The sequence below is a fragment of the Monocercomonoides exilis genome (assembly GCF_001643675.1).
Source record: "Monocercomonoides exilis strain PA203 chromosome Unknown scaffold2-2631571, whole genome shotgun sequence".
Lineage (NCBI taxonomy): Eukaryota > Preaxostyla > Oxymonadida > Polymastigidae > Monocercomonoides > Monocercomonoides exilis.
Window position 1 is genome coordinate 518,179 of NW_027150547.1, and position 19,388 is coordinate 537,566.

Sequence of the window (19,388 nt, forward strand, 5' to 3'; positions counted from 1 at the left end):
CAACCCATTCTACGAATCGTATACAACGAATAGTGATGAAAAGATGGTGTGCTATTGGAATGGAGCATATCAGCATACAGAAAAGAAGGATTGGCTGAAAGAAGGGATGAAGGATCGGTATGTTGGGGTGAGTGGAAATGACACAAACAATCTGTGTGGGATGACTGAATTGGCACCGTGCAAGACAGTGGGGCATGCGGTGAGTTCGAGCATGGTGCAGCTGAGCTCGACAATCACGTTGCTGGGTGGAAGGCATGTGAGCGAAGGGGTGACGATCAGTGTTGGGAAAAAGAAGATAATAATAACAGGGAAAGGGAAAACAATGAGTGTGATTGGGACGAATTCTCTTTCTTTGACTTCGACAACGCTGTTTAGCGTATCTTCTGGTCAGCTGGAGGTGGGACATGTGGGGATCGATCACAACTCTATCAGAAGTTCATTGCAAAAAATGTTTGCAGTATCACTCTGGAAACAGCAGGAAACATGCAGCAATCGAGCTCAACTTTTTTGTTCATCTCCAATCAACCATTTTACTCATTTGTGCAGCATTCTCTCATCCTCTGCCACTGCTCAGCCTCGCTCAGATTTCGTGGACAGGACAAGACAGACACTCCTTTCAGCAGCCAAAGATGGAAAATCTTGTTTCACTCAGTCCCCACAGATTTTTCTGTTGTCTTCGAAATCGCACTGTTCCTCCCCCACATCCTCACCTTCTCCTTCTCATTCTCATTCTCCTTCTTCTTCTCCTTCTTCTACAACCTCTTCCTCTTTTTCTCCTTCTTTTTCTTCTTCTGCTTCTTCATCTTCGTATTCTTCTTCTTCTGCGATTTGCCGTTTTCCACCAACTGCCCCATCTTCAACTTCGTAAATGTTTTCTTCATCAACTTCTTCTCCAACTTTTTCGATGCCATTATCACTTTCTTTGCATTGGATCGGAATATCGACCTTATGATTCATTAAAGCTGTTCAATCGGAAGCACAGACAAATTGAATCAAATATTATTTCATTCACTTTTTATTCTCTAAACATCATCATAATCGTTATCAATGCCTTTAATTGTTTTGCAAAAAATGCATCAGAACAGCTTTCCTCTTCTGCAGTGGTGCATTTCGCTCTGCTTCATCACTTCGAACAGCTTCCGCGATCCGGCTGTTACAAATGGAGTGAATGAGGTGAATGGGCACGGAAGGAGGAATGACTATGGGATTAAGGAGCTCACAGGGACGTTGCGTTCATCCGCTCGCTTTATGACACCGCCAAGAAGCAACGAGAGAGGAGCGCATGTTCAAAAAGGTGAGGCAAAGAATGTGGATTTCAGAAGCAAATTGAGCGCAGAGCAGAAGGAAGGAAATCAGAAGGAAGAGCCAAAGACGAAGACTAAGATGGAGAAAGACGAGTTTTGTGCATCTCAAATTTACACTTTTGATACAAGACTTCAACATGCAGTAACAGAAAGGAGGAGGAGGGACAGGGGAAGAGAAGAAGGAGGTGATGAAAATGATGATGAACAACAGCAGGCATTTTACTCGTTTGACTGCACACTCTCATCTGCCCAGCTGCACACTCAAAGTGGCGTAGCCTCCTCGACAATTGCTTCCTCTTCTTTATCTTGCTTGCCACACACACAGTTGCCTACCCCTTCTGTTCTTGTTGGAACTCCTCCATAGTTACTTACTCCTTCATCTCCAGCCACCGACTCCTCTTCATTCACACAGAAGTCCCTCTGCACATTCAACCCAAGCTCTTCTTCTTTATCGTCCATGCCTTCATTTTCCTCTCTTTCATTTTCCACTCCAAAGCATTCATTCATTGGGTTCTATCGTTCTCTAAATGCTGCAGTCAACAAAATTGCAAGGAATCTTATAAAGCCAGTGAGATAGCAGATAGCGGATGATGATGAGAATTCATTTTCTTAGTGCAAACGGAATGACTCAAAAACAACTGGAACATCATCATCTGTAGTTGATAGAGTTTCGAGTGGAGGGGCGAACAACAAGCACAATCAGATAACTTGAATGATTTCATTTAAATATTTTTCCTTTTTCAATTGGAAATTGTTTTTGGTTTTTTTTAACTGATTGATCATAAATGTGTAAAATAAACAGAAAAAATAACAAAAAAGAATTAACAAACATTGCGAAATGATGAATTTTATTTTATAGTTGACTGCAGGTCTATTTTGATTGTTTTTATTATTTGTAAATTATTGAATATAATTTATCTTCATTCATTTAACAAAACAGTTCAAAAATTTTTTGATAGAAATTCATTATGAACAAATCTTATCAATTATATGATTTTTTTTAATAAACAAATATAATTCATAAATAAAAAATGCAATTTAAGAAAGTGGTTCAAGCGAATTTTTTCGAATACCACAATAAATTTTTATCGAAAAAAGTTATTCCGAAAAGCCAGAGTTTATTCCAATTAAATTTTTTTATTCCAATAAAAATTATTTATTCCGAATAAACTTTATTTATTCGAATAAGTTATTATTATTCGAATAAAACCTTTCTATTCTCATTGTATCTAGTAAAACAGTTATGAAGTTCAATCAATCCATTTTGTGTAATCTTTTTCTGCAAGTATTATTTTTAATGCATATTAAATATTTAAAATATTTTGTATCGAATGAATGTAGAATTTGAGTGCATAAAATATCATAATTTTTCATAAAATATTATGGTAAAGTTAATCAATTATTTGTTTGAAATGTGAATTATTTTCTTGCTTTTGGTGTCACTGTATAAATATTATTAATAATTATATCTTCAATTTCATAGAAAATGTGTTATGCATTTGTGCATGGAATCTGAACCTCAAAGAAGGGAAAAAGGTTCAAGTTTTTATTTTTTCTTGGCAGCCTTCGATAAGGGAAGAAATGATTACTGAATCGCGAGCATATGAAGATTTTGAAAAAATCTTTATGTGAATTGCACAAATACAATTTTCAGTTACATCTTATTCATCCGAAAATGTTCAAAAAAACAGATCATGGCTAAGCGTTTAATAACGAGTGTAAGTTTAGATGAACATCACACACAATACAATTTTATAAACTGTTTAACATTTTGTGGAGGAGGCGTTCCAATGTGGTATCCTCAGTCAAGTTCGGTTTGGACAATCTGTGAAAACAGAGCGGTAAGTTTTAAAAATAACAAATTGGTGTTGAACTGGTTGGTATTTCTGGATCTATAATATGAACTCTACTTGCCAATTCCTGTTTTCCAAATGCACGTGTGTTGGAAATTCTGGAAACAATTCAGTAGGTTCTTTAACATTTAATGATCCTCCAGAAAATAAGCCAAATCAGTTTTTGATTGAGGAATGCCAGTTTATCAGGAATAAATTAAATGGTTCTTCTGCTTTTGGCGGTGCTGCGTTATGTTGCACAAACACCTTCACTTGGATGAATAGTATAAAGTTCATCGCATTCTGTTTTTTCGATAGCAATTCCGCAACAAATGGCAGAGGAAATGATGTGTTCTTCAATGGCAGCAGCATCACCCAATCTCCATTCGAGAATTGTGGCTCAACAACAGCATCAAAAAGAGTGTGGAATCAAGGAACTGCTGATAACGCTGAGTACAATGGCTGGCTCCCACTCATTGCCCAGAACAAAATTATTGCAAATGGTGGAAGTGATGTCGATTCCTGTGGCAAAACACAGCAAAGCTCCTGTGCCACGGTGGAGTATGCCCTCTGATGCGTTGATCCCTTCAGCGATTCCTCCCTCTCTCTTCTCGTCTCCACTTTCACTCCAACAAAGACTCTCACATTTCGTGCTCCAAATACAAAAATCACTGGAAATGGCACAACTGCCACCATCATCGCCTCCAGTGGCATTCCCCAACCACCAAACTCACTTTCACAGTCATCACAGTCATCATCATCATTTTCATCCTTGTCATCATCATCAACATCTTCTTCACCAGATCCATCTGCCACTTCTGCCCTCTTCCAACAGACACAGTGCTCCCTCACAGTCTCTGCCCTCGCCATCGCTCACAACTCCACAAATGCAATCACCCCCATCCTCTTCCACCTCTCCAATGACTCCCCTTCCCTCAACCTCAACACAACTACCATCACCGGAACAACCTCCATAACAATAAAAACTCCCCTCTTCTTCCTCACTGCTGGCTCCCTCGCTCTCAACCACACAGCAATCACCAGACTCGCACTCAACAGCCAAAGCATCTTCCACCTCACCTCCCTCACAGCACCCCTCTCCCTCAACTCCTCCAACATCACCGACATCACCTCCACAGCCTCACCCGCCAGCTGTGTCCTCTCCTCTGCCACCTCCCCTGCCCTCTCCATCTCCCTCGCCAACTGCACCATCACCAACATAGACTCAGCTCCACAAAACCAACAGACTGCCACCAATGGCGGATGCATCTCATTCGCCTCATCTGTCTCTGTTATCACATTTTCTGTTTGAAATCCCTTCTTTGCGGATTTTGTGTGAGCGGAATATAGTTAGTGCTTTAGAAAAAGAGTAGAAAAAATTAACGGAGAATGACAAATGCTCAGAGAAACAGAAGCAAAAACGAAAAGAAAAATAAATCATTTTGAAAAGATGTTGGAGTTATTGATTCGATGAAGAAGAAGTTAATGGGGGAAGAAGAAAATAAAGAAGAAGAAAAAGAAGATGAAGAATGTGGAAAGAGAGATAAAATAAAGTGTAAGAAAGAGAAAAATTACACATTTTTATAATTGGACTATCAAACGAGAGAGAGAGTGCAAAGAATGAAAAGAAAAACCTGAAGAGAAGAAAACAAAGAAATCAAAGAAAATATTTCTATGAATTAGGATCTTCAACAACACAATGTTGTGTCTAAGGTGAAAGCATTTGAAGCACAACAAAAGACGTGAATGAAGCCAATTTGAGAAATAAAATGGTCAAATAAAATCCTTTTTCTTTGGGCCATTTTTGCAAATTCTGTGAAATATTTGATCGATTAATTTTCCAATGAAAAAGCTGAAGATATCTGTTTATAAATTCAATAAGGTCTTCAAATTTTTCGCAAAGATTGATAAGTTAACAACAGGAAAGAAACACAAAAGGAAAATGAAAAGCATTAACCTTTCAAAGGCTGTGATAAAGAATAAGACCTTCTTCAACATCTAAAATGCTTAACATTTGATTTTGAAGGGACAAACAATAAAACGATCAACATTCGAGAAAGGAATTAATATCTCTCGAAAGTTCTTGAACCTCAAATTTTTCTCAAGAATAAGTTAAATCAAAGATATTGCACACAACTGAAAGCAGAATCCGTTGAATCAACGCAATCAATAAGAATTTGTTGATGAAATAACGTTATAACTGATATGCTTTTCAACAGAATGAATTATCATAATTCACTTACAGAATCGAAAACAAAAAGAATTTGTTATGACTTCATCGATTTTTTCCTGTGCAATTTATTGACAAATAATTTTTCCTTTTTGGAAAAAAAGTTATTTCAACCATAATTGAAAATTGCAGTTGATCACAGTTTCTGGAAAGAGAAAAACAAGCAGCAATTTCTTTCCAATGCGCGTAAAGTTGGCAAAATGCAATGGTATCCCCATATTGATACTTTTGGCGCTTGTTCACTCGTCAGTCGAGAAAAGTGTGAACGAACAAGAAGGAACAGAAAAAGGAATTTCTATTGATTTTGGAGAAAAAGGCATAAATCCATTTGAAAGAGGACGCAATGAAATAAAAAACAAAAATAACTTTTTTGCAAAAGACATTTCATGCTCCAGAAATTGTCTCAAAGACTCGTTTTTAAAAGATGTGAAAGAACAACAAATTGAAGAAATAATTGAAAAAGAAACAGAAAAGGAAACTCGAAAAAGAAGAGAAGAATATATTGATAATAAGGATTTTTTGATAATTAATGACAAACGACGAGAGGCAAAAAGCATCATAAGGTGTCAAATTGAAGCATGGAATTCTTCAGTTGCGATACGCAAATTGGAAGTTTTTGGATCAGAGAAAGGGAAGGGAATTGATGTGGGAAGAAACTCGTTTTTGCATTTCGAATGTGTGGAGATGATGGTGGAATGCGCACATGAATCTCCAATTCTGTGCATTGGAGGAAGAATCCTTCTGGAAAATACAAGCCTGAAAATGGAATGGGAAGGGAAAACGATGCCTCCGATGTTTTTCTCTGGGCAATGCAGCAGAAGAGAGAACGAGCTTGGAGAGGCAAAGATAAGAGCGTGCAGCTTTGGATCCTTCTGCTTGTGGGACACAGCTCCATTTATTGTGTCACCAGCATTTGAGAATGTTGAAGTGATCGGCTCGAGATTTGCGAACATCACAGTTGGAAGCCAGTGGAGGTTCGTCGATGGAGGACTATACAGTTGCAAAACAAGGCTTGAATGTGTGGAATACATGCGAGTGGAGGATGTGCTGGATGGGGCTATTGTTCCTCCGCTGAGCATGCCATCATCATCTGTTGTCTCGCGAAACTGCACCTATCAAGGCAACATCAGACATCCGAACAAATACGATATTTACAAAGGAAGCGAAGGAAGAAGAGAACTTGACGCATCGGCTTCATTTGAGGACGACACATTCGAAGGCTGCAGAACTGATGCCGGATCAGGAGGGGCTTTAAGTGTTAAATCTTCTTTAGTGTTGCTAAACGTTACGAGATGCAATTTCACAGGATGCTATGCATATACAGGAGGAGGTGCCATCGATGCGACAAATTCAAAAGGAGCAATGGTTATTGAAACATTTTTCCTAAATAATACAGCAGAGACTCAAGGAGGAAGCTATAACATGGTTGGGAATAATGAGTGTTCACTAACTCGAAAGTGTCTGTTCAAAAACAGTCAGGTTTACGAACAAGGAAGAGGAAGTGCTTTCTGTTTAAGCGTTTATTCCAATTATTTTCCAACGAGCTGTCTTGGATCTGACGATGGAAATGGAGGACAAGCCCAGGTTATGGATTGCCAGTTTGTGAAATGTGTTAATAAAGGAAATTACGGGGCTGTAATGAGTTGGTCATACTCCAGCATTTTTGCAATGAGGAGTTGCCAATTTATTAAATGTTCAAGTTTTCAAGAAGGAGGTGCAATTCGCCACCATTTTGTTAAATGTCCAGGAGATCAAACGAATTTGAAAGCATTTTTCTTTTTGTTTTTTCATGAATGTTCTTGCACAAATGGTGAGAATCCATTGGGGCATGATGTTCGTCTTTATCAAACAAGTGCAAATGTGAATATCACATCGACACCTTTCAAAGAGAGTTATACAACAAACACTAACGAAAAACGGTTATTTAATATGGGCACAGGTAAATATGAAAAAGATTGGCTTCCAACAACGAAAAAGTTGTTCACCTCTTGCTTTGTATCAACAAGTGGGAATGACGGGGACGAGTTGTGTGGGTTATCTGACGAATCGGGATGCAGAACAATTTCACATTCGCTGGGGAAGTGCATGACTCAGTTTGAGTCGATGATATTTTTGGGGAAAGGAACACACACATCAGAGGAGGGAGAAATAAGTGCTGGAAATCGGGAGCTGAGTGTGCGTGGGGAGGGTGTGGAAGAGACAGTTGTGAGCACAAACAGCATGGAGAATGGAGACAGTCTGTTAAGTGTGACAAGCGGAAGAGTTTTTGTGAGCTTGTTCACAGTCGAGCACTCACACACGAAGCATGAGATGAGACTGTTTGTTGTGAGGGGAAGTGGAAGTGTGGAATTGAAGAGAATGCGGATGCAGCCATCAAACGGACATTCATCTCTGAATGCATTTGGAGCATCACTGATCGTGTCTGGAGCAGGAGAAGGGAAAGTGGGGATGGAGCAGGTTGAGATTGGAAACTTTGTGCTGGAAGATGCGCCAATTATCGATGTTGAAGGGAAATGGAAAGTGACAATGTCATTTACCACTTTCAGGAATATTGTGAGGTTGAGGGGAGGTGGGAGTGTGATATCGAAGAGTGTGATAGAAGGTGAAGTGTTGCTGATGAACAATGTGACGATGCAGGGATGCAGATGTGAGAGCGGGGACGGAGGAGGAATGGCAGTTAGGATGGAATCAGGAGCTCGTGCTCGTGTGGGGAATGAGAGCGAAGTTTTGTTTGGTGGGTGTGAGGCGAAAAAAGGGCAGAACGGAGGAGGAGGGTGTGGAGGAGGGATGATGATTGAAGTGAAGGAAGGAGGATATGATTTTGTGATTGACAAAGCATCTTTTGAAGGGTGTGTGGCAACAAAGGCAGGGAGCAAGCTGTTTGTGAGAGCACCCCAGATGGAAGAGGTGGCGAAGAGAGAGCGGCTGAAGTTTGCAATTGATGAAAGCAATCTGAGTGAGGTGTGTGGTTTTGAGAATGGGGATGAAGCGAATGTTATTCCACTTGTGGTGTATCTGCGGAGTAAGCCAAATGAATACTATGTTGGAGGGCGGAACAAGAGAGACTGGGAGATGTGTGGATTTGGAGATGTGCAGTGTGCGAGTGTGGATTATGCGATCAGGAAGCATGGGACTGGGGCAGGGATAACAGTTGTGGCGAGCAGCGTGGCAGTGGTGAAAGGCGAGGTTGAACTTATGAATGGAGTTGTTGTGGTGAAAGGACAGGCATCTCCACCTCGAGTAGTGATAGAGAGCAGAGAGAGTGGGAGAGCAGAGGGAGTGATCACAACAGCTGGAGCAACAACATCGATTGTGAATCTGGTGATATCGCTTCCAGTAAGTGTGGGTGAAGGAAGAAGCGTGATTGCGTGCCGGAGTGGGAGTGTGGAGGTGAGACAGTGCAATTTAGAGGGAGGGGAAGGAGAGAGGATTGGATATGTGGTTATGCAATGCAGCGGAGGCAAGTTGAGTGTGCGACAGGTGGCAGTGAGTGGGCTGAGCTTTGGAGGGAGCTGCATGGTCTGTGTGAGCAATAATGGAGAAGGATTGATTTCCCAGACAAACATTAGTGGAGGAACAGTGGAATGTGAAAATGGATTGGTATATTATGCATCGAGTGGGAAGCTTGTTGTTGAGCAGACGAAATTTGAGGGGATAACATGCTCGTTGAGTGGGATTGTGGTTGGACGAGGAGGGAGCGATCTGGAGATGGAGAAATGCACATTCAGCGGGATTGAGAGCACAGCAGGGAATGGGAGTGGAGTGCGGTGTGTAATTGGAGATGGGGAGAGTGTGGTGATTGGGAACAGCAGCTTTTCTGGGTGTTGTGTGGAGAAAGGATGTGGAGGGGGAGTGTGTGTGGAGATAGAAGCAGGAGGATATTTTCGAATGGGGAGGAGCGAGGAAGAAACATTTGTTGAAAAGTGCAGGAGCTGTTTGAGAGACAGAGTTGGAGGATGTGGAGGAGGGATGTTTTTGAAAATGGAGGGAGGCAGTGAATCAAAAGGATGGGATTATGAGGTGTGTGGAGTGGTGTTTGGGACAGGTGTGGGGAAGAATGAAGCAACAAGAGGAGGAGACAATGTTTTTGTGAAAGCTGAAGATCTGAGTGAAGCAGTGAGTGGAGGAAAGTTTGTGGGAGTGATTGCGACAGATAAAGGGAGAATGAGAGAAGCGATGGGGTTTGAAGGTGGTGATGAGAGTTTTCTGATTCCGCTGATGTTTTTCATGGTTGAAGTGGAAGGTGTTGCGGGGCATGTTGGAGGAGTGAATAAGCGAGACTTTTCAGGGTGTGGGTTTGAAGGATATGGATGTGCGACTATTGGGAAGCTGGTTGGATTGAGGTTTGCAAACAGTGAGAAGAAGATAATTGTGAATGACGGGTTCAGCTGGAGAGAGAAGGTGGAGATGAGCAGATGGAAGTGGGAGCTGAAGGGTGTGGAGAGAGGAACAAATGTGAATGTGGCGTGGGGAGAGGCGGGAGTTGGAAATGGGATGATTCACACAACAACAGAAACACATGTGTCAAATTGCACATTTGGCGTGTTGGTGAAGAGTGAAGGAGTGTGTTGTTTGATTGAGTGTGTGGGAGGTGATTTGGAGATGGTGTGGTGTGTGATGAGGCTGTCTGGTGAAGAGGGATTGGATGGTGCGAGTAGTGGGCTATTGAAAGTTGAGGGAGGCGGAGTGGTACTGGATGCGTTTGTGGTTGAGGGAAGCGGGGAAATAGAGTTTATGGGAGTGCCAATTGATATTGGAGGAGGTGGGAAGATGAAGGTGAACAACAGTGTTTTTGACTGTGCTTGGCACAGAGGAGGAGATGGAGGGTGCATTGGAGTGGAGAGTGGAACTGGTCAATTGCGAGATGTCCATGTTGATAATTGCACGATCAAAGGAAAGTGTGGATGTGGGAATGGGCTTCGAGGAGGAGGGATGATTGTGAGGCAGGGTGAGGGAGCAGAGGTGGTGATAGAGGGGACAAAGTTTGAAGGATGTGAAGTGCCTGAGGGAGAAGAAGGAGAAGAAGGAGGAGAAGGAAGGGGATTGGGAGGAGGGGTATTTTTATTGTGTTCAGATGGTGTGAGTGGGTTTGAATTGAAAGGGCTGGAGTTTGAGGGGTGCAAAGCATGGAAGGGGAAGAATGTGTTTGTGGAAGGGAGGGATTTGAGTGCTATTGTGAGTGGAGGCTCAATGAATTTTGAGAGAGGTGAGATGGAGATGGGGGATCTGATGGGATATGAGCGTTGTTCAACAGGTGATACTTTTGGAATTCCACTTGGTGCATATCTTGATCAGTTTGGTGGAACAGCATATGTTGGAGGAGAGTCAGACTGGGGATATGATCATTCAGGTTGTGGGATGGCATATGCGCCGTGTCGAACAATTGAACAGGCACTGAAAGTGCGTTTTGGAGGAGTAGTTGGAAGTGGAGAAGTGGTGGCGATGGAATCATTTGAGCTGAAAGATCATGTGGTGCTTGAGCTGCAGGGAGTGAAGTTGAAAGGGGTTGTTGAGGGAGGAGAGACAAGTGTTCTGGTTCGTGATGATGGAGCAGGGGAGGGAGTAGGGATGTTGGAAACCAGAGTGAATGTATTTGTGAAGAATATATCATTTTCTGTTCCCAACGAGTTTTCGGCAGCCAGATGGGAGTGTCTGTTTGCATGCAAGGGAGAGGAGCTGAAGCTGGAGAACTGCCAGGTGGAGCAAATGAATGGGCAGTTGAAAATGAAGTATTCATTGATAAAAGCGAGTGGAGGAAAGGTGGTTGTGGATGGGTTGAAGATGGCAAACATGAATACAGGTGGATTTGAGTTGTTTGATCTGTGTGGAGGTGAAGGAGTGTTTGAAGGATTGGAGATGGAGAATGTTGTTTGTGGAGCCGAAAGTGGGCTGATTGGCGTGAGGGAGGGATCGGCACTGAGGGTGGAAAACAGTACAGTGAAGGGAACAACAATGGATGATGGAAGTGTTGTTGTGTTTGAAGAAAGGGCAAGTGTTGGGGCGAAGAACATCAGTGTGGAGGGAAAGACACGGAAGAGCGGGAATGGAGGTGTGTTTGCAGGGAGAGTGGGAGAAGGGCAGAAAGTGGAGGTGAAGGAGAGCACATTTGTGCAGGATGTGTGCATGGGGAATCCGTCTTGTGGAGGATGTGTGTTTGTGAGTGTTGCAGGGAAGGGGGAATTTGTGTTTGATTCGAACAGGGTGGAGAGGTGTGCAGTGGTGGGAACAGCAGGATATGGAGGAGGGGTGTTTGTGGAGCTGGAGGACAGGGAGGCGAAGTACTCGCTTCGAGAGGATGTGTTTGAGGGGAATGCTGCAGCAAAGGGACTGGATGTGTTTGTTGTGTGTGGGGAGCCAGAGGTGATGCTGCGGGAGGATCTGTGGATGGGTACAGTGGATGAGGAGAGCACGCCAGAGGTGAATGTGTGGGTGATGGACTCGGTGACAGACACAGTGATCGACTTGTCAGTGAAGAAGTATCTGTTCCCTGTGGAAGGGGCGATTGTGTATGTGGAGGCAGGGAGGAGCACAGCATCCGACTCGTGCGGAAGCGAGGTGTCACCTTGTGACAGGTTCATCGATGGGTTTATGAACATGGGAGAGGAGAAGACGACGATCCAGATGAACAACGGGAACTGGATGGATTATGTGATTGATCGGAAAGGGAAATCGCTGGCAGTGCGAGGGAAAAGTGCTGGATGCAGCTTGGAGGTCAGAGAACATGGATGCTTCAGGCAGAGCATTGGAGACTCACAGACAACACTGACACTCAGCCGCCTGGATTTCAGACTGCCAATGGTGGCATCAGAGGAAGTGGATGGGCTGATCAGTGTGAGTGTTGGTATGGTGATTGTGATGAACTGTGTGTTTGGGGCAGGTTCAGGAACAGATGTTGGGGGAGAGGAAGCAGGAGCTGATGTGAGGTGGGAGACAGGGATGAGGACAGTGAGGGAAACCGGAGGAGAGGTACGGATGAATCAAGTTTCAGTGGAAGATGTAAATTTTGGAGTGGATGGAGGCTTTGTGAAGATGGAGGGAGGAATGATCATCATGAACAACACGAACATATCGAATGTTGGAGGAACTGGGAAGGGGTTGATTGAAGGGAGTGGAGACGCTGAGTTTGGGATGCACAAGGGATGTGTGGAGGAAGTGGATGCGACGGACGGGGGAGTGGTGTGGATGGAGGATGTGAGAAGTTTGGAGATTACAGAAGGCAGCACATTCAATGGATGCCGATCTGCTCATGGGGATGGAGGAGGAGTGCACTGCGAAGTGAGTGAAGGAAGCAGCGTGTGCATCACAGATGGAGTGTTGGAGAGGTGTTGTGTGAATGGTGAAAGCGGAAGAGGAGGAGGAATATATTTGAATGTTGCAAGCTCAAGAATGGGAGATATGAATTTTGATGGGCTTGAGTTTGCAGAGAACGCAGGAGCATGTGGAAGAGATGTGTTTATGGAGTGTGAGGATCTGAACAAGACAGTGACTCGATCTCGATTTCGGTTTGCAGTGAAGAACGGAGAAGGGGAGGTGATTGTGGATATAAAAGGAGTGGATCAGATGCGATTTGTTGAAGAGGCAGTGGATCTTGTAGTGTTTCTGGTGGAGCATAAGTGGGGAGAAGTGCACGTGAGAGAAGGAGGGTACGACATGATAGGATGTGGGAGTGAGAAAATGCCATGTGAGACATTTTGGAGAGGGGTGAAGAATGCAGATCGTGAAACAGTTGAGGGAGCTAAGATCTTGGTGAAAGGGAAGATGAGGGTTGCAGATTGGTTTGATGTATCGGGGATAAGAACGGTGTGCAATGGGGCAGGAACAGGAGCAGCTACAAGGTGTGTGATGGAGGTTGGGGAGGAGATCAGTGGAGGAGATGGGAAATGTGTATTTGAGAACAACAGGAGAGCAGGATTTGAAGGAGTTGAGTTTGTTCTACCAGGGATGTTTGCAAGTGGGCAGGAAGTGGTGCTGCTTTCGGAGACAGATGAAGGTGCATTGAGCATGACGGATTGTGTGTTCCAGTTTGAGAGTGGAAGTGCGATGGGATATGGAGTGATGAAGGCGATAGGCGGAAAGGTGGAGCTCGTTGGATGCTCGATAGAAAAGGCAACATTCAGTGGGAGTGCCTTTGAGTTCAGATCGAATGTGATGATTGAAGATTGCACAATGAAGAAGGTGAAAGCTCCAGAAGAGAAGGAGGGAGGAGGGATGAAAATGATTGTGAAGGGTGAACATACTCTGGTGCTGAAGAACACAACGGCAGAAGAATGCGAGTGCTCAGTTGCATTTGGGAGAGGAGGGTTTTTGTTTGTGGATTGTTCAGGGTCGCTGATTGTTCAGCCGTTTAAGCTGAATGGAGTGACGTTCAAATTGAACAGGGCAAAAGTTGGTGAGCATATGTTTGTTTTGGCAAGAGATCTGAACAAAACTGTGACAACAACTTCGTTTGGGTTTGACTATCAGGGGATGAAAGAGAACGGGAACGGATTTGTTGGGAGTGATGAAAGCAGGAACGAGACAGATCTCCTGAGATATGTTGTGGGATACAAGAGCCGGAAGATATATTTAAGTTCAGAAGGGCAGGATGTGATGCGGTGTGGAAATGTGGACGATCCGTGTGAGACGCTGTGGAAGGGGATGGAGCAAGTGGAGAGGACAGAGGAGATGAAAGAGATTGTGGTGGGAGGGGAGGCGAGAGTGGAGGATGACTGGACAATGAAGAATATGGTTGTGAGTGGTGTGGGAGGAGGAGGAGAGGAGGATGTGAAGGATGAGCTCGTATTCAGTGGAAAAGAAGGGGATGGTGTGTTGAGTAAAGATCCGTTCATCACATACGCTGGGACGCTGTGTGTTCGGAGGATGAAGATGGTGGTTGGGGGTTCAGGTGGAGTGGAGAAGAAGGGGATTTTGAGTGGAGGAGGAACACTGCTGGAAATGGAAAGATGTGTGGTTGGAGGAGTGGGATCTGTCGGGGAGTTGTGTGGATCGGTTGTTGTTGTGAAAGCAGGGGCATTGGTGGTGGTGGATATGAGATTTGAGCGAATGAAGGTGAAGGGCTGTGTGGTGATGGTGTTTGAAGGGGTGAGCTGCAATCTGAGGGAAGTGCGGATGAGCTCGCAGGAGTATCACGAGGGTTGTGCAATCAGTATTGTGAGCAGCAGCAAGGGTGATATCGGTAGATTGGGAAATGCAGGAGGGATGAGTGGAACGAGTGTATCATTGAATGGATCAACATTCGTGATGGTGGAGCGGGAGGATGATGGGTCGTGTGTTGTGGAGAGTGTATGTGGTGGAAGTGTGAAGGTGGTAGTGAATGAGAGCACATTCGAGTCATGCAAGGCAGGAGAGAGTAAGAAAGGCGGAGTGGTGGAGTTCCGGCTGAATGAGGGAGGAGAGTTCCGGATGAAGGGAGGGAAGATTGTGCAAAGCAGCTGTTCGATAACACAGGGGCGGGGAGGTGGAGTGTATTTGGGGTCAGAGCTTGGAGGAGATCTGAACTTTGTATTTGAGAAGGTGTCGTTGAGCGGAAACAACGCGTTTGTGGGGCGGGACATCTTTGTTGAGTGTGTGAACATCAGCCGGCAGATCAACGAGAGCCAGTTCAAGATGGATCTGCGGCAGGAGGTGTATATCCAAGGGAATGCAATCTATGGGGTGGACAGGCGGAGCGAGACGCCAGTGAACCTGATGGATCTGATCACAGTGTATCAGGCAGCGACGATTGTGGTGTCGAGTGTGCTTGGGAAAGGAGGCAGGAACTGGCGGAAGTGCGGGACAGTGGAGCAGCCGTGTCTGACATTGGGATATGGACTGGATCATGTGGTGGCAGAGTTCAACTCGATGCTGGCGGTGGATGGGGAGAGCGAAGTGGAGATGGAGATAGATATTTTGAGCATGGTGGTGAGGTCGAAGAGCTGGGAGATGGCGAGTGTGAAGATTGGGTCGGGCATATCCTGCACAGGGGAATATATGATTGGTGTGGGAGGAAGCACTGCTGTGGAGCTGGTGGAGTTTGGTTTGCCGCGAGTCTTCCCCACTTCACACACAAGTCTCTTCTGTATGGAGGAAGGAAATGTGATGTTTGATCGAGTGAGATTTAGTTCATTGGAAGGAGACGGACACCAGGCATCAGTTCCTATTCTCATGGAGTGTGCAAGCGGGAAGTTGGAGATGAGTAGGTGTGAAATGGAGGATGTGTGTGGTAAGTGCTTGCTGAGGTGTGGAGGAGCTGTGACTGTGAGACAGTTGAGGATAGGGAATGTTGAGTGCCAAGGAGGAGGGATAGTGGTGAGAGAAGGGAGCATGGTGATTGACGAGTTGAAGGCTGAGGGGATGAGGATGGAGAAGGGGTCAGTGGTGGAGATGGAGGAAGCAGCAAGTGGAGATGAAGCTGACATTGTGCAAGTGAGTCGAGCTGTGTTTGTGAACATCTCGAGTGCTGGAGAGAGAGCAGCAGCAGTGACGAGTCGATGCAAGGGAGCAAAGTTGGAGCTGTCTAACTGTTCGTTCGAGATGTGTCAGAGCTCAGGAGCAAAGGGAAGTGTGATTGGGGTGTGGAAGAGCAGGGAGGCTATGCTGGATGGGTGCAAGATTGATGGGAGTGAGACAGAAAGCACTTCGAAGGTGAATGCAGATGCAGCTGAGGAGATCTGCAGGTGGAATGGATCTGTTGCAGACATATCGGAGAGTGTAGGGACAATGAGAGACACAACAATATGGAATGCAAAGCATGGCGCACTGTCTGTTTCTGGTGGGGAAGTGACAATCGAGAAAGGAGAATTTTTGAACAACAATCCATCTATAATGAAGTATCCATCGATAAGAAGGAACATTGTTTGCTCTGGTTCAGGCACACTGGATGTGAAGAGTCTGAAAGGTGGAGATGGCGTGCTGCCAAATACTTCGTTGTGGATTCTGAATGATGGATGTATGATGAGGGGGATTGGATCAGAACGAGAATCGTTATTGTTCATCCCCACACTTCGATCAGTTGAAACAGAGGAGAAAGAAGGAACATTGAATATTGTGTTCAGAGGCACTCTTCTTCTGCCATGCAACCTGTCATTCATGATTGTGAAACAGGTTGGAGAAGAGAAAGAGATTGTGAAGTATTCATTTCTGGAGGAAGGGTATGTATCAGAGACTGAAGTGAAAGGGATTGCGGAGAAAGAGCTGGTCAGAAGTTGTGGAGAAGAAACAGAAGTGAGCGTGTGCATTCATTTTGGGGATGCAAATAATCCATCTTCAACTGATTCCTTCATTCTGAAAAACAGAAGTGAATCAAAAACAAATGGAGATGAAAGAATTGTTGAAGGAGGAAAGGAAGGAAAATCTTCATGGTTGTTGATAGTGATTGTGCTTTCTGCGATATTATTGGTTGTTCTTATCTCACTTGTGATGTTTGTTGTTCGATGGAGAAAGCAAAAGAGAAGAACGGAAGAATTGGAAATAATTGTGGAAGATACAGTGAAGAAAGATCCGAAGGCATTTGAGATGGTGACGATGGAGATGTCACCTGAGGAGCAATGGAGAAGAGCCGAGAGGGAGGCAGAGAAGAAAAACGATGAGAGGATCAAGAAGAGAATATATGATACGAATATGCAGCACTCAGAGTCATCCGAGCATTTATTATCTGAGAGTGGATCGACTGAATATATCTTGGGAAGGGATTCAGACAAGATAACTCAATGGATGCTGGAGAAAGTTGACGAAAAAGAAGAGGAGGAAACAAGAAAGCGAACACCATCACCATCCATCTCATCCACTTCAACCATTTCAACTACAGACACAGACACAACATTTGTTCGGAGAGAGGATCTGTGCCCAACCACTTCATCGATGTCGAATCTGGTGGATGCGATGGCATGCTCGTCTCCTCATGAGAAGCTGATTGTGGACTTGAGGGATTCACTGTTCATGTTGTTGCACGGGCTGAATAAGACAAAGGAGATGGCGATTGGGACGCTGGAAGAAAGGGAGATAACTGCTGCTCAGATCCTGTTCTGGGTGGCTAATCTTGCTCTTCATTCATTTGATGAAATGGAAAATCCTCTTCAATCTTTAGCCAATCTGAGTCCACATATTGTTTTGTTTTCAGAGCATATAGTCATCTGCATAGTGATGCATTCTGATTTATTGTCAGATGATAGTTCAGACTCATCATCCATCTCTTCATCAACTGTTGTAACTTCTGCAAGTGATGATGATGAAAGTGACTCTCTTCCCTCATCCGCGTTTGAAGATGAAGATAGTTTCAAAAAAGAGTGCCTGAGGTGGAAGGCGCCAGAGCTGCAGGTGAACAAGAAGATGGGGGCAACAAAGGAGTCAGTGTCATTCTCGATCGGGATGATGCTGTGGGAGTGCTTGACGCTGAAGATCCCGTTTGGGGATTATGAGGCAGAAGTGGCAGGGCAGAAGATTGTGAATGGAGAAAGGCAGGGTTGTAAAGCCATCGAAGGAAGTTCACTTTGTGGGTTGATTGGAAGGTGCGAAAAACAATCAGCAGAGGAGAGACCATCACTGAACGAGCTGAAGCGGGAGTTTATCCAACGCTTTCCAGCTGGTTCGTTGATGCTCACCATTTCTGATGCAATAGGACTTAATACTGGCTATGATGGGGATCGCAGAATCAATGAAAGTGGCAGGTCGGGAAGCGAATCGTGTTCAACAACAAGCATCCATTTTATCACTGATTCTTGTTGAGTCCGGTGCTTGTTAATATACGCAAAAAATGATCAAAAGGAACCAAATACTGGTGAGTTTTGAAAAATGGTAAAGAGTGAAATTTTTATTTATCCTTTGTTTTCTTTGTGTTGTAATTGGTTGAAAGCAACTTACAAAAACAGAAAGAACACTCCTTTGCAAAGGAGGTGCCACTCAAACAAGTTATCAAGGAACTTTTTTCTTCTCACATTTTTTGTTTATTCATCAACAATGAAAAGACAAATCCATATTCTGAATGAAATAAAACATGGCATTTTTTAGTTTTTTTTTTTCGACCTTTCATTTCACCTTCGAAGACAGTGATAAATGATCTTTGTCTTCTCATTGAGAAAAGTTATTCGATCTAAATTCAAAAGAAAGTTTGATTTCGAAAAAGATCAGTCAAATACACACACAATTTTTTTCCAAAAAATACATGTTTTAGTGAAGAATATGATCGTCAAAAAGATAATATTTTTATTATCACTCATCACATGAAAAAACGAAAAAATAAAACAACAATTTAAGAGCTTTGTGCTTTTTCCGTGAAAAGGACAGACATCTTCATTTTTTCAGAAAACATAATTATCCATGCACTCAGCTGATGGCCCATTCAACTTGCAACAAAACGATTTCATGAAGCAAATGATCATCTCTTCGCAACCTTCGCTTTCCAGCTTTTCACATGTCCATCTTCTGGTGCTCTCCTCGTATGAATTGGTTCTTTCTCTCAGCTTCTTCAACATCTTCGAAACAAAACCCAAGCAATGCTCAGTTGCAAGATATTCCAGCGTTGGCTGGCTCAATCCTTCCAGAACAACATCAACAGATCCGCCTCTCACCAGCACTGCAACCGACACATCCCCCAACCTCATCAGAAACCCAACCTGTTCGATGCACCTCAGAAACATATCTTCCTCACAGCGCCTTGTTGTTCTGCCCAGCTACACGACACACCCATCCAACCCAACACATTCTTTGGAACACAATCGACACTCTCAAAAATAAGTTCCATATTATCACCAACCATCTCATTATCAGCCACACCACCTTCTTTTCTTTCACTTCTTTTTTCTTTTTATTTTTCTCTCCAATCCACACATTCCATCAGCACTTCAAGCTCATTCGCTGCCTCTTTCCCAAAGTGCAGCTCTCCCTCAATCATATCTTCCACTCCTGCCTCTTTTCTCTTCAGCTGCAAAATCAGAAGATCACAAGCGCTCTGATACCCCATATTCGTGAGGTTGCCATGCTCCTCGTGTTGCCTGATGATTCCCAAAAGCCCTTCAACACATATCCTTGCTTTAATCCATTGTCGAA

General features: G+C 43.9%; 4 protein-coding genes across 4 annotated transcripts; 3 read left to right on the forward strand and 1 right to left on the reverse strand.

The window, feature by feature from the left end:
* Positions 1–43: 43 nt before the first annotated feature.
* MONOS_1928 (uncharacterized protein) lies at positions 44–868 on the forward strand (the record flags this gene model as incomplete). Its single annotated transcript, XM_067871811.1, has 1 exon — positions 44–868. The coding sequence occupies one exon, from the start codon at positions 44–46 to the stop codon at positions 866–868; it is 825 nt and encodes a 274-aa protein (XP_067735631.1).
* A 203-nt stretch (positions 869–1,071) lies between these two features.
* On the forward strand, positions 1,072–2,293 carry MONOS_1929 (uncharacterized protein; the record flags this gene model as incomplete). Its single annotated transcript, XM_067871812.1, has 1 exon — positions 1,072–2,293. One exon carries the CDS (start codon positions 1,072–1,074, stop codon positions 1,666–1,668), a length of 597 nt encoding a protein of 198 aa, XP_067735632.1. The 3' UTR covers positions 1,669–2,293.
* A 1,272-nt stretch (positions 2,294–3,565) lies between these two features.
* MONOS_1930 (uncharacterized protein) lies at positions 3,566–4,006 on the reverse strand (the record flags this gene model as incomplete). The annotated part of the gene is made up of 1 exon (XM_067871814.1): positions 3,566–4,006. The coding sequence occupies one exon, from the start codon at positions 4,004–4,006 to the stop codon at positions 3,566–3,568; it is 441 nt and encodes a 146-aa protein (XP_067735633.1).
* Positions 4,007–6,050: 2,044 nt separating this feature from the next.
* On the forward strand, positions 6,051–18,403 carry MONOS_1931 (uncharacterized protein; the record flags this gene model as incomplete). The annotated part of the gene is made up of 2 exons (XM_067871815.1): positions 6,051–6,964; positions 7,220–18,403. The coding sequence occupies 2 exons, from the start codon at positions 6,051–6,053 to the stop codon at positions 18,066–18,068; spliced, it is 11,763 nt and encodes a 3,920-aa protein (XP_067735634.1). The 3' UTR covers positions 18,069–18,403.
* Positions 18,404–19,388: the final 985 nt, after the last annotated feature.